The sequence below is a fragment of the Kogia breviceps genome, chromosome 5 (genome assembly GCF_026419965.1).
Source record: "Kogia breviceps isolate mKogBre1 chromosome 5, mKogBre1 haplotype 1, whole genome shotgun sequence".
Classification (NCBI taxonomy): Eukaryota; Metazoa; Chordata; class Mammalia; order Artiodactyla; family Physeteridae; genus Kogia; species Kogia breviceps.
This window is the reverse complement of record NC_081314.1, coordinates 121,174,667-121,201,022: the sequence shown is the minus strand read 5'-3', so window position 1 is coordinate 121,201,022 and position 26,356 is coordinate 121,174,667. Positions and strand designations below refer to the sequence as shown.

At 35.3% G+C, this 26,356-nt stretch overlaps 1 protein-coding gene across 10 annotated transcripts in view; it reads right to left on the bottom strand.

The window, feature by feature from the left end:
- LOC131757806 (ATP-binding cassette sub-family C member 2-like) overlaps positions 1-14,569 on the bottom strand; it is a 78,258-nt gene extending 63,689 nt beyond the window's left edge. For 3 of the 10 annotated variants that reach the window (XM_067034918.1, XM_067034921.1, XM_067034917.1), the window contains exons 1-4: positions 14,325-14,568; positions 9,126-9,187; positions 2,295-2,442; positions 1,435-1,577 (exon numbers count right to left, since the gene is read on the bottom strand). In XM_067034918.1, coding sequence (XP_066891019.1) covers positions 1,435-1,577; positions 2,295-2,442; positions 9,126-9,187; positions 14,325-14,396 — 425 coding nt within the window. In that variant the 5' untranslated portion in view covers positions 14,397-14,568. Of the gene's footprint in view, positions 1-1,434; positions 1,578-2,294; positions 2,443-9,125; positions 9,190-12,118; positions 12,142-14,324 lie in introns of those variants that run through there. The other 7 variants (XM_067034919.1, XM_067034922.1, XM_067034920.1 and 4 more) reach the window with 6 other exon arrangements.
- Between the last annotated feature and the right edge of the window lie 11,787 nt (positions 14,570-26,356).

Sequence of the window (26,356 nt, the reverse complement as noted above, 5' to 3'; positions counted from 1 at the left end):
CACACTTGCTCTACTTTATTCTCTGCACAGCAGCTAGAGTGATTCCTGTAAAACTGACTTCTAATCATATCATTCTACACTCAAAATCTTTCAAGGGTTTCCCTTCTAATATATCACTTTCCATAAAGCCCTTCAAAATCTTTTCCAGCCCCCAAATCTTTCTGACCTCAGTCTTATCACTTTCCTTTTCTGACCACTCAGCTTCCCTGCTCCAGCCTCACTTGCCTTCTAAGGGTCCTCAAAGACACCAAGCACGCTGCTGCCTCATGGCTTTAGCCCTACTTGTGCTTCCTATTTGCAACAGATATGGTCTCGGCTTCCTCCCTAACCTCCCTCAGAACTTTGTTCAAATTTCACCTTATAACAAATGTCCTCCCTAATCACCTCACAGAAAAAAACAACTTCCAGTCCCCCAGACTGGTATTCCCTACCCTATTGCCTTGCTGCACTTTGCTTTCCTTAGCACTGATTATTTCTTAATATAATTTATAATTATTCATTTGTTTATTATTTATCTCTCCCTTCTAAGTGTCATTGGAGCAGGGACTTTTTGATTTTTGCTCTATCCCCATGGTCTACTTAGAACAGTTTGGCATGTAGTAGGTGCTTAATAAATATTGGATAATTATGTGCCTGAATATTATTTGGGATCCAGGCAACTCAGGATTAATTCTATTTTCATGAATTAAATTGTTCTTAAAAACTCCAACTTGAAAACTTATTCAAAACAAAAAATATAACTATTAGTTCATAAAAAAATGTTTACTTGTGTTTCCTTCATATGACAGGCAGAGGTAAAGAAATGTCCCCTTGAAAAAGGTAGCATATAGTCAAAGACTCAATTTTAATGTCTGCGCATGAATCCTTGTATATAGATACTATAGAAATATTATAGAAATTCTTTAATTTTTTCTCTCTATGTGTACACATAAATATATACACATACATATATATTTATATATACTTATATATTATTACCTTGGCTGATAAATTTCAATTCCCAAAAGTCCACACCTAAGAAAAATAGTAGAGGCATGTGTCCTTTCATTTTCTAAACATATACTCAAGCCAGATTTCCTAGATTTGAATTGTAACTCTGGCATTTTCTAGCTGTATGGTCTTAGGCAAAGTACTACAATTTCTTTGTTTCTGCATTGTGATAGTGGGTACAATATTACTTCCTACATCATAGGATTGTTGTAAAGATTAAATAAGATAATTAATATAAAGATTTTAGAACAGTGCTTAGTACATGGTAGGTTTCAGTAATCACTGACTATAGTATCATAATTCACATTCATATCACAGGCAAACGTAATAGACAGCCTGTATTCTAAATAAAATTTGTAATTGGGACCTATCTCACTCTTTTTTAGTGAATGATTTGCTTATCATTTTCCTGTGGGAAGAAGAAAAAACAAGACTTCAACTTACTTCATTATGAATGGGCTAGTGAAGGACAAAACATCAGCAAACACTTTGAATAAAGCAACTTGAATCAGGACAAACTTAAAGGTGTTCCACAATGCACGGAGTAGAGATGGTTTCCTGGTATGTGCCTCTTTATGAAAAGATGACTACATAATTAAAGAAAATAAAAACAATGTGAAAAGGGAACAGAACTAATACATAAAATATACATAAACTAACCATAAAATTGTACTCCAAAGATAGTAAAGCCACAAAAAAAGAATAAATTCAGCTAAACTTGAAAATATGGCCCATACCATTGGTATGGTATGTCTCCAAACCACACGGTATTATTTATACCACATGGCATAAGTGGAAAAATATTTTATTGTATCACTTTTGTGAGTTTTGAAACTGTTTAAATAATACAGTTTTTATCTTCAAATTATATTTTCTTTTTGAGAAGTCTAAATATATATATATTCATATGTGTGTGTGTGTGTGTGTGTGTGTGTGTGTGTGTCATGCTACATGTGGAGAACCTATCCCTGCCTCACAAGCTTTGGCCTTGGCCACTATATGACTTACTTTGACCAACAGATGATTCTCTGAGATATGCAGACCATCTTTGCCATGATGGATGAGAAAAGATATTGGTGAGATGCCAAAAATTATATACATATCAACACATTTGCTCCTGAGCTTTGAAGGGAAGAGATGCTTAATCATTTGATGACAGAAATTAGCTGCAATAACAACCAATTATACTTACAGAAATGGCTTGTTGTTTCACATATTTAAGGGATTTTCTATATTGATACCTCATATTTGGAACAAGCTTTATTAGATTTTAATTAAGTACTAAGAATTTAATAATTAATTACCTTTACTTTTTGCCTCTCTTGATTCTTTAAAACTTCCTTCCTCCATTGTTTTTCAAAGATGGGACACACAATATAGGAGGAATCACTTTCATTTAGTTCAAAAAGATCCTCTCTTTCCAAAGGTTTTTTATAGCCTAAAATAATTATTCTAAAAATGAAAGAGCAAGGTAAACAATTCAGCAAAACCAACAATGAAGTTAAAACTAATTTTGCACACATTTGCTTGACTTCTTGATTTATAAATTATTTTACTGATCAGGTTGGAATGACTAGAGAGTGTGTTTGAAAAATCATACAACTCTATCCTGGAGTTCAATAATGTATAATAATCCTTTGTAGCTTTTAACAGGGCTGTTTAGATATCCAATTACTCAGTGAAACACTAACTTCATTTACTCATCTCATACTGGAGACACCCACCTACCCTACCTCCCTTACTGAAATTTAAATAGCTAACTTTCACAGGAAGGTATTCACGCCAAAACCCATATTTGCTTTTTAGGCTTGTATCAGAAGAGAAATGGATCCATCCTCTGCTGGGACTATATATACCCTTTGACACTTGACTTTACAGAATGTCCAAGCTGTATCTGCCCCACAAACTTAGGCCTTGTCCATATGACTTACTTCGATCCATAGCATATGAGTCAATGTCACAGAGCCATTTTGGAGCTGATGCCTTAAGAATTACTGCAAGATACTGCCAGCCTCTTAGCACTTCCACATTCCTCCATTCAAAAAGCTTGCCCCAGAGTACATGGTGAGTAATTATGCAAAAACAGTGGGTCTAAACTGAGATTTTCCCAGGCAAACAAAGGTGCATGGTCTAGTTATACCACGAACGTTATTGTGGCAGACAATGATTTATATTTACCTTACACCCATCCCTTCTGCCTCATCTCTTCCTACTAACTGGAATTTGATATTTATTCGTTTGAAAATCTCTTGAACTCAGAGGAAGTCCTTATTCCAGCCACAGAGTTAGGATCTATGATTGGCCTAAATCAGTCCTGGTAATCTCATTACTTTTTTGCTTAGCGTTAAATAATATAACTCAGTTATGGCTAAGGACATCTAAACAAAAGTCTACTGAGGAGAACTTTCTTTTTCAAAAGAAGACAAAAAACAGGGAGTTCCCTGGTGGCCTAGTGGCTAGGAGTCCACGCTGTCACTGCCATGACTTGGGTTCAATCCCTGGTGGGGGAACTGAGATCTCGCAAGCTGGGCCGTGCGGCCAAAAAAAAAAAAAAAAGACACAAAACTTCAAAAGGAGAAAATGCTTGCCTTCCTTTTCCTGCACCTTCCTCCTTCCTCCCTGTACTGAAGACATAATGGTCTGAGATGGAGAAGCCATCTTTGCCACCATGGGTGAAAAGCCAAATCCTAGAAATGGAGGGTGGAAAGATAGAAAAAGCCTGGGTCCTTGATAACATTTCTGAGGTAGTTCACCAGCCTATTCCCTGCTGGTGAACTACCCAATAACGTAAGAAAATAAATACATATCTATTTAAGCTATTATTATTTGGCTATTCTGTTACCTGAAGCCAAACACACTGCTAAGTAATATAGTTCAGACATACTCAGTTTTGAGCTTGATGACATGACTCGTTCCATAAGAAATTAAACTACCATTTAAACCCAGGCCTTCTGACTCTATAGCTTCAGTTTTTTTTCATTACAAAGTATATTAGTCCAAGAGATCATAACAAAGTATTACACTACTCCAAATTGGAACTGCTTTCATTGTCATTGTTACTGAACAATCTGAATTGATTGACCCTCGGATGGATTTAAACCCTGTGGTAACCAGTCTCCACTGGATTCAATTTTACTTTTATTACACTGTCTAATATCATATTACAATTCGTATTTAACAAAAAGGTTTAAATGTACTGAGAAAGGACCTTCCGTAATCATGTTTCTGTTGGCTCAATATGGTAGACAATTTCCTTCAGTGCACTTTTAAAAACATATTAAGCAATAAACTACTTTTATGTCATATTAAGTCCTTCTCTTCTGTTCCACAAAATAAATATTCATTTTCAAAATAAGATTGCATTGATTTTCACAAAAGCATTTTTAATAACATTTACTGCTTCAGCATTTTGAGTTAGAACTGTGCAAAACTCAGCAGTTTTGGTTCACGGGGATAAGTGACCCCTGGCTTTCATGCTGAGTCTCCGAATAATGCAGCATCTAAAAGTGACGCTTAAGCTGAATTGATTGTGGTGTATTGGGGCTCGGCTGTGACTTCCCTTTTGCCAGTTGTGTGCTTCTTCCACCTCTTTTGCTCTCTTCTGGTCTAACTTTTACACATAAGCATCTAGGAAAAGAGGAAGTGGTGTTTCTTTAAATCAATTGATGAAGCAGCTTTGGGGAAGCAACTAGGACCAATAGTTGACCCTCCCAATGAGTGAAATGTAGCATGCACCAGGTCCCACAAACTTGTGGACTTTAGTCCTAAAGCAATAATAAAGGTACATACATTCACCTTGCATTTTTTAGATTGGTGTTTCTTTTCAAAGGACATTCACTTAAACTACTTTGATACTCACAACTCTCTACAGCATGCAGAGCAATATTAATTTCCCATTTTTACAGGTGGTTAAACAGCAGGAACTCTAGGGACTGGCCACAGGTTTTTAAATATGATATACACAGTGCTAACTTAACCAAAGGCAGACAGTGTCATTAAGTGTAATATTTCTACTCTGCATTCAATTTTGTTACATTAGAGAGAATTTTGAGCATATTTAACATTAACAAGTGTGCATAAGTATCTCATCCAACTGATGTTAAAGGTAGTAAACCAGTGGCAGTTGGGTAGGAGGATGAGATGAAAAGTAAATTTTGTAGATGAGTAATAATTGAATACTTGGAAAGTATAGATATACAGTAGCATCATCATTTCCACTATTGCTAATTACATTTTTAAACATTTCTGGAAAGGGGTGATTGTGTAATGGGAAAAGGCAAGACAGTCCGTACAAAAATCGTAGGATAGGACGAAGTTAGGAAATGTACAAGTTTTATTAATATGTGAGCAAAAGGTAGGACAGATTGAATAGTGTATCCCTGGTTAAAATTATAATTCAACTGTGACCTATAAGAACTTTAACTAGATTTTTCCATGTATGTCAAGGGGATTATTCTATGACCATGATTATTATACACTGATGACAGATTATATTTGCTAATAAAGCCTTCATAATTACTTGATCATCAACATGATCTAAACAGCTACTGCCTTAGGGATTAAGGCTCATAAGCATATAATTTGTCAATTGTTTGTATCATCTGAGTACATTTTAATTGAATTATTCATATAATTATGGGAGCTTGAATTTGGCCTAGGAAATAATTTCTGACTTCATTCTGTAACTCAAAGAACAGATCTGAGAACACAATTAACCACTGTCTTCAAAGAGACATTCTGTTAAACAATAGCTATGTTTCAGCTGCAATTGTTTGATCACCAGATAAGAAACCACATTAGATTAACGCCAATGATAGTTTCAGATAATGGCATGCCATGAAAATATTTCCTATCTAGTGCTGAGATGTTAAATTTAAACAGAAAATAAATGCGATATTCAAAAATTATAGCTTATTGCCTATTTGATCTAAGATATGGATTTCAAACTATTGGGTTGCCATATTTTAAAATTTGCTATGTTTTATCTTGCTTATTACATTTAATTTCAGCTTTTTCCTTTAGGTCTCCTAAAATGGTATTGGTAATATTTAATATAAATGCATATAGTTTTTAAAACTTGATATAAAAGTTTTAAAGTATATTTACTTAAAATTAATTGCATCTTTCATATTCTGTGATAGTCTGTGACTTAAAAATGACACTCTGACAACTATGTATAAAATAGGTAACTAATGAGAACCAACTGTATAGCACAGGGAACTCTACTCAGTGCTCTGTGGTGACCTAAATGGGAAGGAAATCCAAAAAAGATGGGATATATGTAAACGTATAGCTGATTCACTTTGCTATACATTAGAAACTAACACAACATTGCAAAGCAACTATACTCTAATAAAAATTAATTTAAAAAAGAAAGAAAAAACTTATTATAATGGTATATTTGAAAAGCAGGATACAAAATTGTGTATGGAATCTGACAAGGGCAATGTCAATGATATTTTTAAAAGGCAAAGCATGAAAATAAAATGGAAAGAAAAATCCGCGCTCCCCCCACCAAAAAAATGACAGTCTGAAATTTTTAAAGCCAGTGTAGACATCACTCTTTCTCTCAATTCATGGATGAGACAGAACTCAGGTTTGGAAAACATATCTACACATACACAAATTTGAAAAATCCAAATTGTTAACTGTAAATAGCCCACATTTACATTTCTATTTAACCTTTATTTTTTTCTAGTGCATAACAATGTAGCATATTGGCGTAAAATTTTTGCCATCCTCTTTAAGTGATTCCTAGATTTGTATAACTTGGAATTCTTATCATAATTCAACCTCTTCTGCCCAATTATTTGCTCATCAAGTATATCCGTTTTCTACTTCAACAGCTTTCATAAAAATCACCAATCATCTTTACAATGGAGAATATACTCAGCTCTTATTTCAATTTACCCCTTTTCAGTATTTAGCTCTATTGGTCACTTTGTATTTCTCCTTTTTTGACAGTTTCCCTAGCTTGCAGTCACATGCTTTCTTTGGTTTGTCTCTCATATTCTGAGTACTTAGCTTCCTTTGTAGATTTCCCCTCCTCTCACTGTTTAAATACTGAGAATTCCCAATGTACTGTTTGTTCATCCTATTCAATAGGCTCTCCTGAATGATCTCAATCATGCTCATGGCTTCAACTACTGATCTATGGTCAGTGACCCTCAAATCCACATCTGCAGGTCTGAGAGCTACTTTTCCATAGATTTTTTTTTTTTTTTTTTTTTTTTTTTTTTTTTTTTTTTTTTGGTATGCGGGCCTCTCCCTGTTGTGGCCTCTCCCGTTGCGGAGCACAGGCTCCGGACTCGCAGGCTCAGCGGCCATGGCTCACGGGCCGAGCCGCTCCGCGGCATGTGGGATCTTCCAGGACCGGGGCACGAACCCGTGTCCCCTCCATCGGCAGGCAGACTCTCAACCACTGCGCCACCAGGGAAGCTCTTCCACAGATATTTTTTTATGGGAATGAGTCAGGCACAGGAAATTGAAACTTCTCCAAACCGAACTCACAAAATTTTTAACACCACCTCATCCTCTCAGTTATCTGAGCCAGAAATTGAGATTTATTCAACACTTTTCCCAGTTCCTCAATTTCCTCAACCAACCAACTCTTTCTCTTAAATAGCTCTTGAATCTGTTCCTTCCTCTTCATCATCTTTATCATTACTGCAGTTCAGATGGTAACCATAAATCTACCAGGATACCCAAAGAGCCTTTTAACCTCGCTCTCTGTCTCCATTTTCATCTCCTACATATCATATCCACAGAATTGCAAAGGTGATTTTTCTGAAGTGCAAATAGTATGTCACTCTCTATGTAAAATCCTTCCCTGGCTTCCCGCTATCTTCAGGATGTCCTAGAGAACTCTTTCTGATCTGTCCTTCCAGCTTGATTGCTTGCCACACCAACACTCTGCAATGTGGAAGGGTCAGTTCTCCTCTGTCTCTGTGGTTTGCATATGGTATTTGCTCCACTAGGAATGCCATGTGGCTCGCCTCTACACCTTTTAAATGTTGGGTTAAAGCATTAATCACTTGTGAAACATTCCCAAACTGTGCAAGCTTGGTTAGGTGACACTCCTGAAAATTGTTTCTCCATCATGTTTATACTGCCTTTTGCCTTTTTGGGTAATTGATACTGTACTTCTTAATCTTTCTAATTCTACTATGAATTCCTGGAAGACAGGATCTAGGTCATTTATGTCTGCATTTTTAAAAGTCAGCATAATGTAGGGCATCTAGTATACAACCAAACTTTTCTTTTCTTTTTTTTTTTTTTTTTACACTATTCGGCTACTCTTGAGAACATATTTGTAGATCAAATTGGGCAGTTTTGTTTCTACCAACTAAAGATCAAGAAGCATTAAGATGATAAACTTAGTTTCATATTATAAAATTTCTGTGGGGAAAATAAATACATTTCTAAAGAAAGCTTGTGAATTTATAAAATTAGAAAAAAAATTAACTCTTCTCATTTAATATGATGTAATTCTTGTGTTAAAGCCTTCATCACACATTACAGATGAATCACTCTATGAGAAGAATCACATTATATGTCTTACAAAAACGATTGTGTGTTTTAATAGTAGTATACATAAGTATATATGAGAGCACTTCCAGTAAAGAGTAGAATAGTGAAACAAACAAACAAACAAAAATGTGAAACATGAACTCAAAAAAACTGACTTCTAACATCATGTCAGTGTGCTCCTACATGGGTATCAATGGACAAGTTACTTCCTCTTCCTGAGCCTCAGATTTTCTTGTTAAAGCCTATCTCATAGGACATAGGGGAGAATTAAATGAAACAAAATGTATAAAGTGGGTAACATATTTGATGGATATATATTATATATATATATACTTTTTTATTTTTGCCCTTCCCTAGTGCTAACAGGGATACAAATCCTATAAAGGGGCAGCCTTATTACAGGAGTATTAGTAGTCTTATCTGTGGAACTATTTAGTACGTTACTAGATGTGATTTTTTTGTAATAAATAATATGAGAAGAAAACCTTTACGAAGTTATTTTGTAAAAATATTCATGCTTAGATTAAAGGAATAACATGTAGTGTCATTTCTCTTGGAATCTTCCTCAGTGTGGTATACTACAGATAAATTAGTAAAATTCCTACCTGCTAAACCAGGAATAGGTCATCTTACTGAAGAATGAAGCACTTTTCTCTGGACTACATTTCTAAAAAACAAAACAAAACAAATATATATATATATATTATATATATATAAAAAACAACTATTGTATGAAGAAAATGTCTTTATTTTACATCTGAAATATCTTTGTCAGCAAGTGGAAGAGTAGACATGAAATCATTTATGTTTCAGCTATGTTGCTATCATAATCTTTAAGGAATACAATTAAGATATTCTTGGACAGTGGTTGCACTAGAAGAAATTTAAGATTTCTCCCAACATTACAACTGCTTACATAGCAAGAAGCCATGTAGAAAAGGAAAATTATTTCTAAAATTCCCATGACTTCTTCTCTCTTTCTCTCTCTCTCTCTATACACACACACACACATATATATATACATAGCTCCTTGAATTTATGATTGTGTATATATGTATTCATATGCTTATGTATATGAATACATATATACACACATAATTTAGCTTACATATATGTATAAACTAAATTTAAAATATTTTAATTGCTAAATTAAAAACAGTTTTGGCTTTTTTCTGAAAAATAGAAAAATAATAGACTATAGCAGGCATTTGGTTTACTAACTTCTGTATAAGTGTTTAATTACACAATTTGTATAAATGCATAAATATACACACAATTATATATTTATCACTATTGCATATTATTTGGGGAGATTATAATATTTCCGTAAAATTCTGCCCATTGACCTGGCGAGTTCAACCAAAAGAGGAGGTGTTTAAAAGGGAAGTTCTCAAAAGTCATAATTTTACATTTTTAAGGTCAGCATTAATCTGTGTCTTTTAAAAAGTTAAACTAATCACAATATTAAATTTCATTCTTAGAAATTGTCCCATATTTAACACTTTTTGCATTGATCCTCTCTAATCCAGTTCTGATTTCATATTCAAAAAGTGTTTACCACATTTTTAAAAATTCTGATTCTAGAAGTAATGAGTAAAACAGTGTTTCATCCTATACAGTAAAATGTCTCGACTATAGAGGAGAAAACATAATACTCCAAATCTGTTCTCTTAGTTATAGCAAACGGTATACTCTAAATCTTTGAAGAAATATATATGTGTGTGTGTATACACATACATACACACACACACACACACACACACACATACATACATAGAGTTGACCTTTGAACAACATGAGTTTTAACTGCATGGATTTGAACACTTGGATTGCTTTCAATAGTAAGTACTACACAATCAGGGGTTTGAATGTGTGGATGAGGAACTTTGGATGTGGAGGAACAGCATATATGGAAAGCCGACTATAAGTTATATGTGAATTTTCGACTTCGATGAGGCTCGACACCCTTAACCTCTGTGTTGTTCAAGGGTAAACTCTAATTTAGCAAATTGATATCTATCCTTATATGATTGTTTCAAGAAGTAAATGCTGTGACAAACATAAAACATTTATCACATGGTGGCCCCAAATAACCACTCAAACGTGTGAACTATAAAATTGTCATAACTCTTGTTACCAAACATATTATTTGGAAAATGAGTATCAATGCATATATCAGTGGGGAAAATGTTCTGAAAACTCTCTGATTAACCTGGAAGTCACATTTTATTTTACAGGGAGTTGCCAATTTGATAACTGGCCACCAAGGTGAAGATTGTATTCTCATCCAAAATACATATATTTCTGTGGCTGACTACAAACGGCTACAAATTCTTTGCAGCTTTTCCCATCAAGAGACAGACTCTATTTCCCACTCCTTGAATCTGGGCTGGCATTGCTTCTTGTTTTGATTACGAGAATGCAACAGGAGTGACATTAAGAGAACTCCAACTCTAAGCTTCAAGAGGCTTGCTATGCTTGGAACCCTGAGTGAACCACATGACTGACACACAGCTAACCTCCTGGAGGATGAGAGACCACATGAAGGAGAACCAAGGTTCTCATCTGGTCATCCTGGCCAACAGCCTGAAATCTGCCAGACATATGAGAAAATTGGTCTTACATTATCCAGCCACCAGCCAACTCTCCAGCTGATAGCATGTGCCTGAGAGAGCTCAGCAGAGATCAGACAAGCTAACCCAAACCAGGACACGATCTAGCTGGTCCAGAGAATCATTAGCTAAATAAAAAAGGTTGTTGTTTTCAGGGCCAAAGTCTTACAAAGCTACTAGACAAGGTTACTTTAGCAGGTCAAGAACTGGGTATTTGATTTAATATTTGCTCTAGGCCCATTTTCCATGTGAAAGCATCTTATATGAGGCTCTTTGAGTCCTCTGGTAAATAGCCTCCTTAAATGTGGGCCAGGCATCTTATACTGAATTTATTACAGTGAATTCCAAGCATATTTACCACCCAGAAGAAATGGCAGGCAGGTAAAAGATCTGGAAAATGTAATTAAGCCTTACCAAGTGCCAAGAATGTATAAATGACTTCTCAATAAATAATTACTGAATTCATAACATGGGTCTCACTGAGATTTTTACTGATATATTGCTGCAAAGCAACATCTATGTTAAAAACCAGGATGTGACAATTCTGACAGTATCGTCCAATGTTCTAATTTACTCCCATCTTCTCCATTGGCCATTTTGCAATTCTTCTAATTCACCTATTCTCATTCTGACAGCACTTCCTCTGCAGATGTAAATGACACCAAATGATTTCTCATTTTTTTCATCTCCCCAGGCCCACTAGAGGCCTTTGTTTTCTAAGTTATTTTATTATCTTTGTACTTATCTACCACTGGGCATATAGTAGGCATCCCATAAACACACCTTAATATTAATGACTTATGGGCAATTTTCATTTGAATGGTGGTCCTGTTATTTCTGAATTATGATGGAGGAGCAGAAAGTTTAGCCCACAGCATAGCTTGGGTCCAGGATTTAGTGAAATGTGTTGCTCTCAATCTTCTTTGGGTTCAACCTTGAGATGCGGCCTCCTGAGGATGGGGTGTGATTGTTCCAGTTAACAATACCTCATGACCCCTAACTTCAGGAGCTTTCCTTGTGGGCATTAAAGGAGGGTCCTGGGAATCTTGAAGGAAGTTATGGGAAAGTGTCTGTACAGCTCACGAAGAAGGGAAAACATCTAGAAAGCAAAAAGAACTTATGTTTCTTAATCACTATTCTGCGCCAGATTCCATACTAAATATATTATTAAATATAACATGTCTTTGTGGTGGGACTACTTTTGTCATCCCCATTTTATAGAAGAGAAAACTAAGGCCTAGAGTTTAAAAATACTTGCCCAAAGTCCTCCAACTGAGAAGTATAAGACATTGGATTGGATCCAGTGAATTCATTCTATTTTCCAGTCATAATTCTACACCCTCAGCTCTACCTGTTACACACTGTTGCTGTTTGCTGCTGCTTAGAAACACCTTTCTTCTTGTCCACTTCCTTGTACTTTATGTCTCCTGGCTACATCTTACTTGTGGTCTAATCCTCTGTAGGATTTATTACCTTTGGTGATTCCTCTCCTCCATCCCAACTTCCAATGCTCATATTCTTGTTCTGTGTTACCATAGTTTAAAGGCTCTTCAGATCTGCCCTCTCTGAATTTACCCTCACTTTTACCTGACTATCCAATCATTTGCCTACAGGTGCTTCTCTCCTGCTAGACTTAGTTTTTCTGGAGGACAGAAACTATGTTTGATCTACCTTTATATTTCCAGGGCCCAGCTCATAACATGTTTTAGATGAATGAATATATGAATGAATGAATGTTAATCACTGCCAATAAAAATTTTTAGAGGTTTTCTATTCATGGGTCACTATGCCAGCCCTAGAAATTCAATCAGAAGGTCAAGTTCTTGGCTTATAGGTCAGGTTGGGATTTTTATCTGAGATCTATTATGTCAAAAATATAAAGTCTCAGCCATGAAATGTAATCATACAAGGTTTTCAACATGCTTTGAAGCCATCAATTTTTTTTTTTAAAACTTGGCATCATAGAAGTAACAAATAGAAAATGAGTATTTTCAATCTTGCCTAAATGGATTCTTGATCCATAAAGCTATTGAGGTTGAGTAATAGTCAAGGAAATAAACATTGTTGGAATCTTAGAGGAAGAATCCACTAGAATTTGGGGTGAGGGAATTGTTTGAGTTTTATAATTTCCCACCCCACCTATTTGTAATTCACTGCCTTTGGCCACCTCTGTGGTTAGACTAATGATGTTAAACCAGTTTGCCTGATTAAACCTGCCATGTCTAAAATAAAAAAAGGTATATAGTCCTGGTGGAGCGCTTGCACATTTTTAAGGGACTTATTCAATACCTATATTTTATAGATTTCAATATAATTTGCTTTATTTTTAAAGACATTTATAGTTTCATATGTAATCAGAAGAATAGCTGTCATATTCATTTGACACTTGGAGTTACTAACAAAAGCCAGGATTAGAAGAAGGTCCTCTGAAATCTGAAATCTTTTTTTTTTTTCCTTTTTGGTACTACAGAACTACATGTGTTAAGGGCTAGTTCTAAGACCCAGTCTTGTGAGGTGATGCGAAGTAAAACAAAGAGAATTTTTATTAGGGAAATTGCTCCTGATACACAACTGCAGGGTTCATTTCCCTGTGCTACTGCCTTAGCAAATGACTTCTATTGTGGAAGGAGCACGTGTTATGGGGGCCAGGGGGGGAGGGTAGCAAGGCACAATCAAATGTCTGCAGTTTTTGGATTTGTTCCAGGCCTCAGTGTCCCAATACCATGTCAGTTTGACACACAGAGTTTATTTATCCCAAATCTCTCCTGTGGTTTTAACGGGCTCTATCACTGGTTTTTGAGTCCCATCCCAACCTCTACTCCTTCAGCCAAAGTCAGGTCCATTCATTCCTTTCTCATATGTTTGCTTCTGTTTGCAAACAGGGGAGTCACTTAGACTTTCAAAGATGCTGCTTTCTCTCCTCCAGCAGCCACCTTGACTGAGATCGCGCTGGCTGAAGTTTCACACCATCCTGGGGTCTGATCTCAGCTCTCCCGACTGTGTGTGTGTCTGTGTGTGTGTGTGCGCGTCTGTCTGAGCCTGTACGGTCCCTGTGGGATTACGAGAAAAACAGCGATCTAAGACACCAGTTCACGTTTCAGGGTCTGGACAATCAGCTCTCCCCGCTTCCCCTCGCCGCCAGATTGGCCAGAAAACCGTCCCTCCTCCCGCACCTCCACCGAGAAGCTTTACCTGCGCCTCGGGGCCCCGGGGGAGCCTCTGGTAGGAGCTGCTGGCGTTCCACCTCCCCAAGCTGGAAAACATGGACCGCGCGGGCTCCCGGCGACGGGAAGCGGATAGATGTGCGCGGTTGTCACCTCTCTGGGCTGGGGATGGTCAATTCGGCGCCTGGAAGGTGGGAGGACGCGAGCACTCGGCCCGGGAGTCAGCTGTCCCCCTACCCTCCACCAGCCCTTCCCGCGAGCGCCCTGGGCGGCGGCGGGGAACGGAGGGAGGAAAGGGAGGGGCGGAGTGGGAAGAAGTGGGGCCTTCGGCGGAGGCCAAAGATCTCTGCCATTGGGGGAATTTGCACTTGACTCGGTAATTCTCACTTCTCAATTTCCAGGGTTGCTCTGTTAGAAAATGTGTCCCTTTATAATAGAAGCAGAAAGCTCTTTCTTCCTTGGGTGTTTGCAAACAGTGTTAACAGCTGTCCCCTACAGAAAACTGTTAAGGACAACAGGTGTCAGAATTTTACAGAGTGAACTAAACTGAAAGGGCTTTAAAATTAGAAACTAATGAAATGCCTCCCTTAGTATTACAAAATAATAACAGTATAGGGAATCTAAATTTTACTTTTCAAATTAATCATAAAGCTATGTAATAAATGGGGAAACTTCATAGTATAGGATTAGCAAAGAACTAAATGAAATACATGACATAAAGGGGGATATGAAAATTAAGAAGAATAGCATTTTAATTTTTAATAAATATTGATGGGTCATGAACCTTGTATAAATAAGTATCGGTGTATGCAACAAATCACTTTCCATGAGATGTGTCTAATGGTCTAATGAAATATACTTTGTTTCAGTTCAGTAAGAAGGTGAAATAACAGAAGAGGGAGTAATTTTAAGAATTCTGTATAATGAGGATAAGGCCATGTGATAATTTTACAAGGATGGGTATTGTGTTTGTATTATGTTTCAGGACCAAGGAACATTCTGTCTGCTTCTTGAAATTAATGTTAGAGGTAAATGGAAAGAATTGAGTATATAGGAAAAGAAAAGGCCAGCATCCTTGAGAAAGGCGTTCAAAAGATGTTACTTACGGGGAGTTTTAGCCTGCCCACAGAATGGGTCAAACTGAGGTACCAAAAATGTCTACATAAGGATTAGACCAAACGATACCTCATGGAATTAAAGTACTGGGGAATATTTAGAACATTTATTTGGCTTTCTTCCTCCCTTCAGAGGGTATTTGTCTGGCCCCATGCAAAGAGGAAGTTGTAGATTTCACTTTAAAATAAATGTGTCTGTGAAGAATTGAGGTCGAAGTTCAGACTTAGAAATTTTGTTTCATGTCTTCCAGAACTTTTCACAAATTCACCTACCAATTTGGGGACATCTTTTACTCAGCAGCCTCAGCCTGAGGGGCCCTTTCTCCATCTGCACTTTTAAACTATTCACTCTGTGGATTCTTTGTGGGAAAGGCATGGTGTTATAGAGATAGTTCCTGCTTTTTTCAGCTATAAGGAAAGAAGGAACTTGAACCTGAACCAGAGGGGGAAGCCAGGAAGAAGAAAAGGCCTAGAAATAGCTCAGGCTCCAAACTCAACATATGTCTACCTTCCTCCTGTTGGAATTAATCCCCTCAGGAAAGGGCGGTTCTAGCAACTGGAAACTGACAGACTTTCATGAATACTCAGCTCTTTAAAGAGACCCAGCTCCTTGATTGGTGGGGAAAGAGGAATCCCTAAGGTAATGGAATAGATGAAGTTAGAAAGGCCTATAGGTGTGTTGGAGCTGGAGTGCTGGAGCCCCTACCCAAAGGGATTGAGGGAAACATCTCTGGGAGTCCCACAAAATTGCATTTTAATCTCAAGCTTCCGCAAAAGGAGATACAAGATACGACTAAGCTAATGAAAAGGAAGGCATGAGTTTTGGAGTGTTTGTTTGTTTTTAAGAAAGAAATTACAGTTTTTATTGCTTCAATGCTTAGCTAAGGAAAACTCAGTGAAGTATTCAGATTTGTCTAAGGAACAGAAAATATTAAATAAAATGACCCTGGCATAAACAAACCTTACCACAAAATTAGCATTCTGATTCACTGAATTCTCATGCTGGCTGAATTGTGAAATAAGTGTTTCCTTTTGCAGCAAAAAAAAAAAAAAAAAAAATCATAGACAGGTAAGGAGTGGAACGTATTTTATGTCACAATATTCAATTTTTTAGGTCACTGGAAAGATTCCTCAGTAGGGTTCTTACCTTTCCAGGGATTCTGCTCTACTTTATATGTTCTGCAGGCACTGTACCTCACCCTTTCTTGTTGAGGAGAGCCTCATAGATCAGGGTCAGTATCCCTGAGACTGATTAAAAGTAAAGCTGAAAGAAAGAGCTACCTGTTTCCTATTGTTACCTGGGCATATTGTTGTCACCGTGGCAGAAAGGGGACAATTCTTTTCTTCAAGGTGATTGCAGGTTATATCTTCATGGGAGGTGAGGGATGGAATAGATGTTATTTTCTTTGTTCTTGTTAACCTTGGTATTAAAATTGAATTCATAACTCTTCGGTTCTTGGCATACTATCATCATTTTGTTAAGGACCATTTTTATTTTATTTTGTTTTATTTATATTTCCCCACCTTCCTATCCATTTTCCCCACCATAAGTCAACTTATCTGGAGTAACACATAAGTATCTTTTCAATTCAACTTCTACACATTTATTGAGACACGTCTTTATAGTTAAAAACTCTATGGTGCTGTTTCACCTGTTTCAGATATATATACAAATGGTATTTTCCTATAAAGTTATTGCAATACACCTCCCTCCCTCCCCGCATATTTTTTCACTTAACATTATTTGTAGAGCATTTACCCATGTGAGGCTACTCACACATTGTTCCTGACTGCTGCGTGATGTTTTGTTCTATGCAAATACTGCAATTTCCAGGAACGCAGAATGTGATTGAGCACACAGGCTCCAAGGTAAGACTGCAGATGCAAGTCTGGCACCACCCACCACCACTTGCCAGCAAATCATTAACACCTCAGGGCTCACTTTCCCATTTATAAAATGGAATAGTACTGCCTTCCTCATAGGTTTGTTGTAAGCACTATGTGGTTTATTCATGTAATAAGTAAAGCATTTAGAACAGCAAGGGCACATGGTAAATATTGCATAATTATTATGATGATTATTACTTAGCTAGTCACTTAGTGAACAATATGTAGGCTAACTCCAATTGTTTGCCCTCATGGTTAATGCTGTAAGGACTCTCTTCAGGACTGATATTACATTTTTCTTAGATCAAGGGTTCTCAATTTTTGGACTCAGGACTTCTTTACATTCGTGAAAATTATTGACTACCCAAGTAACTTTTGTGTGTGTGGAGCAGCTCTACTGACATCTGCTATGTTAGAAATTAAAATTTTAGGTGTAAAAATACTTATTAATTATTTAAAGATAATGATAATAAACCCATTACATGTTTTTGTAAATGCTAAAAATTAAAAACAAAGATTACAGGGTTCTCAGGATATATTCCAAATCCACCACATCACAGAGGAGGTGACCAAGTCAGGAGAAAGTCTGATGACTTTCCCAGCATTACAGTCATAAGGAAAACTGGGAAAAAACATCAGATTTCCTTGAATCCAGGATTCTTTGTGTTTCTTTTTTCCACTTTACCGATCTGATACCTTTTCATTTTGCCTCAAGTAGCTACTGATTTGCAAACATAAGAGAGAAGATGCAAAGTCTGCTCATTTTTACACTAATAAAGAGTAACACAGGGATTATTTTTGTTGTGATCCTAAAGTTGTATCCACATGACTTGGCAAAAAAAGGAATTTCCAAATATTTTCCAAAAAATTTCTTCAGATCTCCACTGCATTTTGCTGAATGCTGTTCTTTACTTAATTAATATATTTAAGAAGCATTAATTTAGTACCTCTGTGTGCTAGGCATTCTGGAAGGTGCTAGAAATGTAATGAATCATTCCTGTCCTCATTAAATTATGCACTAGTGGGAGAGACCAAGAAGAAACCAGTACACCAAAAATAAATAAATAACTAACTACAAAATGTATAGTGCAATGAAGAAAATGAACAGGACGCAATATTAGAGAATAATCAACCAAGACAGGCACCTCCTTCCAGACTAGTTTGGTGAAGGCTCACAGGTTATGACATGATGAATACACTGTAGGGAGCCATAAAAATAGCTGGAGGCAAACTATTTCAGGTAAAGGCATACTATGGACGGAAGCCTGAATTCTTTGTGTTTGCCTTTTCATACATTTTATGATGTAAATTACTTGAAAAATATAATCTCCCCATGACTAGCTGTTGCTATACCTGCAGCAGGAATGTATTCTTTATTTCTCCACCTTCCTTCCCCATCATCATCTGAAGCATTATTTGATTTCTAAGGAGGTAAATATGGGATAAAGTCCACATTTACTGTATTTAAATGAACATTTATTGAGCCTTATCCCACATATCTGTATGGGATTCTTTCTGGACACTCTGTACATAACGCATTTCAAATAGATTTGAATATCAAACTTATGTAGGATGCTAGAACAGAGCCCGGGAGGACTTTAAAAACTTAATAATAGCTAATATTTATAGTGCATTTATTACATGTCAAGTATATACTAAGATATTTACATTCAATATCTAATGAAGTCTACAAAACCAAACCCATGCATTTTTGAGAAAACAAATAACTTGTAAAGACTCATATGGCTGATAAGCCAAGAGTTGACCAGAAGCAGTTTTACCATCAAGGTAGTGAGAAGGAAGGGAAACAGTGCACTCAAAACTCAAGAGCTGAGGTGGTTTGTATGTACATTCATATTAACACAGCTAGGGAGGATGGTGTCAAAAGGGGTGGGGTTGTTAACACAGAGGAGAGTTCGAGGAGAAATACATTTTCTCACTGTGTAAACCCTGTCTTTCAAAGGCAGGGAGATGCCTGTGAATTAGGAATACTTTTCTGAATTTTCCATAGTTTAGGTGAATAGTCATTGAGTCATTCATCAGTTATTCATTGAGTATCTATTATGGGATAGGCACTGTGCTAGGTGCTGGGTAAAAAAAAGGGTGGGGAAGTAAAATCCTGTCTCATAACACTTACAGTCTAGTGTGTTTGGGGGAAGACAATAAATAGATAAATGAGGAAATGTTTTGATGTCAGATGGGAATAAATGCTACTGGGAAGAAGAATGAGGGGAAGAGGAAAAGGAATATAGATGATGTTGTTGCACACAATGTTGTTGTATGGTGATCAGCAAAAGACTCCCTGAAAAAGCGTCTTTCAGCAAACACCTGAGGAGAAAAAGGACAAAAGAATGTGGTATTTGGTAATATTCAAGGAAACTTTGACATGAAAACTTGCAAAACAGATGTGAACAGTTTGGAGAAAAGCTGGGACAACTGTGGGGCACTTTTTAGAATATCCATCTCATTACCATTCTTGATGGCACAGTGGATGTATATAGTGTGGACACAGAGGACCAAACAGCCCTGATCCAAAGAAAGATTTATTAAAGTTGGATCTGAGTGTGAAGATGTTTTAGAAATATACCAATTGACTTGGTTTGCTTCTAATTATCTTTTTTACGTAGGCACAACAGTGATACAATAAAACCTCTGTCTAAAGTCTAAAGAAGCTCTCTAAAGAAGTATAAAATAACACATCTAATAGATAAGAGAACATTGTTTCATTGGTAGTTTCTTTGTTTGTTGGTTTTGTTTGTTAAAAAAGTATCATTTCAAAATAAGGTTAATATCGTTTAAGTACCTAGAAGTGGAAACAATAGAAACGCAGATGTAGAGAAAGGAGTTGTGGACACAGGCGGTGGGGGGATGGTGAATTGGGAGATTAGGTTTGACATAAATACACTACCAGGTGTAAAGTAGATAGCTAGCAGGAACCTGCGGTATAGCCCCAAGAGCTCAGTTCAGTGTTCTGTGGTGACCTAGATAGCTGGGATGGGTGGGTGGGGAGGGAGGTCCAAGAGGGAGGGGATATATGTATACATATAGCCGATTCACTTCATTGTACAGCAGAAGCTAACACAATATTGTAAAACAATTATACTCCAAAAAAAAAAAATGTGTGTATTTGAAAGCTTGAAAAAGAAGCCACAACAGGTTGTGTATAATTTCTGTTTCTTTCCCTATACCCTCCTGGGCCAACATTCTCCTGCTTAGAATCACTATCAATCTTTATCTGTTAAAGGAAAGGTGGTGGCTATGACACAAGAATGTAATCATTATCTTCCCATTAACATTAACAAGATGAATTTATGGGACAAGGATGAGCTATAGAAGAAAGTTTTATTAATTAGGCTGTAAAAATGGCATATTAATGAACAGTGAGAAATCAGAAAAGCGTTAGATTCTTCAGACTATGGAAGTGAATATCCTTAATCATAGTAAATTCCTACTAAAATCTAGACATGGTTTCTCCCCCCGTCCAGTGATTAGTTGGGAATTAATTTAAGGATTAATGAGAAAAATTGATTTTTATTCAAATTTGTAAAAAATGGAGGAGAAAGTGAAAATATATTATTTAATATGTTAAATTTATCCCTTTTTAATGAGCTGAAACAATCTAATTAAATCTCACATTAATTTGAATTTAAATGTCAATATACTTATGTATATTTGGAAATAATAATTATATTTATGAATATATTAAGACAATTACCTAAATATATTCTCTCCCAATTTTATGAATTGAACAAACATAAAAAATATTTTTTAAAAAAGTGAAGAAAAAAAATCACCAAGACTCCATATCCCCATGATGGTCACTCTATGTGTGATTTTCTGTGTAAGCACCATTATTGTAGTTAAGTGCATTTTACCAGGATTACATTTATGTTCTTCCTTTTGCTACAAAGATTTCCTTCTGATACATTATCTACATAATTATCACTTAAAAAAATCAACCTACTATTCTATTGTGCTAATGCAGCAAATTTAATTAATGAAGTAATGTCGATTCTTCAAATTTTAGATTATTTTCAAATCTTTACTGTCACAGAGGACCTAGTCATAAATCCACTTCTTTTTATTACTTCCTTGAAACAAATTACCAAGAATCATTAGTTCAGGGGGGTTAAAATTTTTATTGGCTCTTGGTAACTTTTGGCAACATTATGTAAAAGTATACTAATAACATTGTTTCCAGGTCATATTTATTTATTTCATCAATTCTGCAACTCTCCTCTAGTTCTATGGATAATAATGATTGTAATGGTGTAAACACCACTAACAATGATAAATTTATCTAGTTCAAAACATGCCAGGCACTATTCTATTAATATATATATATTATATATATATATTATATTATATATATTATTATATATAATATATAATATATAAAATTATATATATTATATATTATATATAATATATTATATATAAATAATATAATTATATATATAATTATATTATATATATTAATATATACTATTCACTTAATATAGAGCAGTAATGGAAAATTATAGATTTTGTATTTAAATATACTTGCATTTGATTACTCTTTCACTAATTAGCACAGTGACCTTGGGTAAGTTACTTAACCTCTTTGTCATACTATGCAAATAGTATTAAAAATCTTGCAGGATTTTTGAGACGATTGGTTTTCTTAAGACTTAAATTTTTTTTATTTTATTTAACCCTTTAACCTGACTGGAATTTATTTCTGAACATGTTAAAATTTGTGTAACTTTTTTTTCTAAATTGTTAATTTTTCATAATATTGCTTCTTAAATATTATCCCTTTGCCAATATTTAGTGATATGTACTTCCTTATATTTAAATTGTCATATACAATTGTACGTTTATGAACTTTCTATTCTTTTTCACTGATATATTTTCATGCCAACACAATAATACTTTAGTGATTATTGCATCCAAATATGTTTCATTCTTTAGCAGGCTATACTTTGCTTGCTAAACTCACGGTTTGTATCGGTCCATTTGTTTCAAAGCACTATTTCATAGTTTTGAAAATTTATTTTTACCAGAAAATTTTAGAATTATTTTCTTGAGTTGCAAAATAAGTGTATGGGGTGGGGTTTTGTTAAATGCATTCATTAACTTCAGGAGTACTGATATCTTTTCAATATAAGCAAAGTCAAATTGTTAAGGCTTTGTGGATAGTTGCTCAATGTAAACAGGTGCAGCAGTCTCTGTAAATGAGACCGTTGGGGAGACAGGGGCCCTCCCGTGCTCCTATTAAAATCAGTCAGCTTTAATAAATGTTTTCACTAGAACAAAACCCATGTGTGATTGTATCTACAGAATTAACTGAAATATATTAAATCGGGTACCTTTTTTGAAATATACAGGATATGCATTCTAAACTATTCCAGTTAAGTATAAAATTTGCAATCATATTTTAATTATCAAGAGTATAAATATTGGTATATTGAACCAGAATGTGGCATTCATAAAAAAGCATGAGGAAATTAATTCTGACTAATGAATTAAATCCTGATTTAATTGAAATCCATTTCAATTTAATTATATATGCCCTCAATGTCATGCTATTTAAATGGAAGATAATAACATGGCATTTTATAAAGTTGATTTGCATGAAATATTTAAATAAGAAAAAGGACAAACTTACCTTAAATGAATGGTCCAAATTATACAGTACAATTTTAATATTTTAGACATCTGTTCACAAAATTTAAATTTGTTAAATAATAGTAATGATAATTAATATTATTAGCATTCATTTAGTGCTTCCTACATGGCAGGCATGTTCTAAGTGCTTTCTCTGTATTCATGTTATCTCAAAGTAAACTTATGAGGAAGAAATTATATGATCCTCATTTTATAATTGAGGAAATTGAGGCACAGAAAAATCTAAGAACCTTGCTCCAAATTATACAGAGTGAGTGTTTGAATCTGAGTTGTTCTCAACCATTTTGCCCAGAACAATTAAATCCTTTATATAGTCTATCTTTCTTCAACTTTGCTTAGCAATTGCTTTTGATTATCTATAGATTTGTAAATTTTAGCTGAAATCCTTTACAATATTTTGACTATTTATTTCAGCCCATGAGGGATTCCTAGAAAAGATCAAACAAGGCTTAATAAGTGTTCTTGTTCAGGATTAAAGGTTAATCATAGAACAAAACAGTGAGCATATAGTATGGATTAAAAATAGAGCACAACTTTTAAATATGACTTTTCAGTTAAAAGTATAACATATGATTATAAAGTATTGCCCTTTTGCCCATATAACACTTTCTGATTTAATTTCAAGACTATTTTATGATTCTATAAAAATTGTATCAGTAGAGGTCTATGAAAGATGTAAGGTATTGGTTTGACCTTTATTCTTTCTACACCAAAAGTAAAATAAGCAATTACATTCAGCTCCTATATAGAAGCAGGGGGCTGTCCAGCTCTAGCATTAACAATTGCAAATTCAGCCTTTACCTTTCTCTGGCAAAGGATGGCTGGTCGGGAGCAAATCATCAGCCAACAGGAGCCCCCCAAGTCAACTATATATGTTGCTTGAGCACCATCTTCTGGACACTTTAAACAGCAACCAATTTGGGAAAACAAACTGTCTTTAATGATACTTACAGAACCCCAGGGAAGTGCCAATGGTTGGAACTCAAGATGAGGAGTCCTATTCTCTGAAAGTAGTTTTCAGTTTGCCCTTATCGTTCTTGGGACTGGAGTGATTTTCTTAACCTTCCTTTGACATTTGCTGGGAAGGATCAGTGATTCTGCATAATGATTCTATATTCGTGAGTGCCCTCTATCTTTTCAGAAAGCTCTATGATTATAATATTACAACCCTTAGACACATGTAAGATGTAATTTTTCTCTTTTCTCTTTCTCATTGCAAAAATGAATTTTGTAAGTGATTTTAGATATTGCTATATCCATGGTAGAAAAGGGGGTGATGAATCAAAACATTCATGTTTTCTTTGCATAGAGAAAACTGGAGAATAAAGTAAGGTGTCCCTACATCACCACTGCACTCCGGGATATCCATATAGTTACCTTAGATTATGTTAAAAAGAATTTTAATTTACTATTTGTGCTGTGTCGCATTGTAACAATCTGACTATGCTAGTTAGATAATGGGTAAACAATTTAAGGGAATGCGATACATTTCTCTTCTCCTGATTATGTTTTCTTGGGTGAAAAAATATTAAAATTCATCCTTGCACTTGAATTGGAGAATTGTATAAATTATCTGTCTCAATAGATAAACACAGGCATAGAAATATGGAAAACTGAACATAGTTATAGTATATCCTTGTACATATTAATATTGAAAGCTATTAAATTGTGCCTCTGTGTTGAGTGTTTTCTCATTTTCATGCAACAGAACTTTGCTTTTGCTTTTAAGAACTGAGAAAACATCAATCCTTTTCCACACACCCTCTCATGATTACATGTCAAATTCTTAAATTAAATATGGTATGTTAGATTTTTTTGTGGTCCAGAGGGTAAATAATATGTACTAAACATTTGTAAGATATCTAGGACATTCTTAGTTGCTTTATCCTTCACATGTGGAAAAGATTATTGTTTCCCACTTTGTGTGTGAATAAACTAAGAAGATAAATTGTACAAAGTTTTATTGCTGCATGTTTCTATATTTGATTTGAACTGGACATAGATTTCAGATATTCAGTTTCTTGAAGAAATATTAAGGATCTGTTCTATAGGGAATTTAAGATGACTAGTACATGGTAATTTATGAAAATGTCCTAAGTAATAAGTCAATTTAATTGCATATGTTCCTACAGTAAAATTATTTTTCATTGCATCCTGACTTAAGTACCTAAGTATTAGTAAACAATGATATCTTCAGATGAATGGTAAGAACAATCAATACACAGTCCATTTGATTCAAAGTTACTATTTATCTCCCTTAGAAGGTATGGTGAAGGAACAGATGAACTTGCTTTCATGATATGACTGCCATTAAGAGAAGTAATCAAGACTAATGTGATTTTTTTAAATAAGATGTTTACTCTTTCTGTTTAAATTAATTGTGCCCCAGCATGTATTTAAATGCTTTTCTTAGTAAAAGATAAAGTAAATGGCAGAAAATGTCAGTAGTTTAAATTTTGAAAACAAAATCAATCTTTTATACAGTATTTTTCCCCACCCGGTTGCTTTGGTTTCCATTTTACATCTCATGAATAAAAAGCATCTAGTTAATGATCTCTTGTCTTTTGAGAAAATGGCTATAATTAATTTGCCTCACTCAACTTATAACTCAGATAACCGATTCTAGAAACAGAAGAAAATAAAAACTCACGACAGCCATGGTAGTAAACCTAACTGAATTTGGGAACATTTTCTACAAACTGCCAGGATGATAGAAATGAGAAACCTCAGTGATGGGAAGCAGTAAGCCATACTCTGCATCCTCTGCCATTTTCTTCCTGTTTCAGAACCTGAAGATCTTTATCAAATAGAAAAATTGACAGCTATTCTTCTACTTCCTAGATGCTACTTTGTGATGTCAACGTCTACAACCCAACTCAACTTTTTCTACATCTAATTACAGCCAAAATTTCTGTGATACTAGTGTGATAGAACCAGGGGCCACCCAAAATTGAGACTGATGGTGGCAACTTACTAACTTCTGCAAGATTTAATGCACACATATAAGTATTAGAAAGAGGGATGGGGTCAGGAAGACCTCCAGTCATGGTACACACTGAGGGTTCTACAGATCCATGTGCATTAATTCATTCAGAACATTAAAAACCCAGGTGGTGAGTATAGAAAGGGCTCATTTCATTCCTGCAGGATCCAAATAGATAAAAGCCTTCTAAATAATGAAAGAGCATATGAAATCAGCACATGCTACTGAAACAGTGTTCTGAATAAAGTCCCAATAAAAGAATGGGACTTGCACCCAAGTTGGATCACAGTGGACATAAACTCATTCCTCGGTCCTTGTGATGTGGTCATCACTATGCCTGGGGAGAGTTCTCATTATTTAGGACTGAGTACATTTTTAAGAGAGGGAAATTAAAATGTATGATAA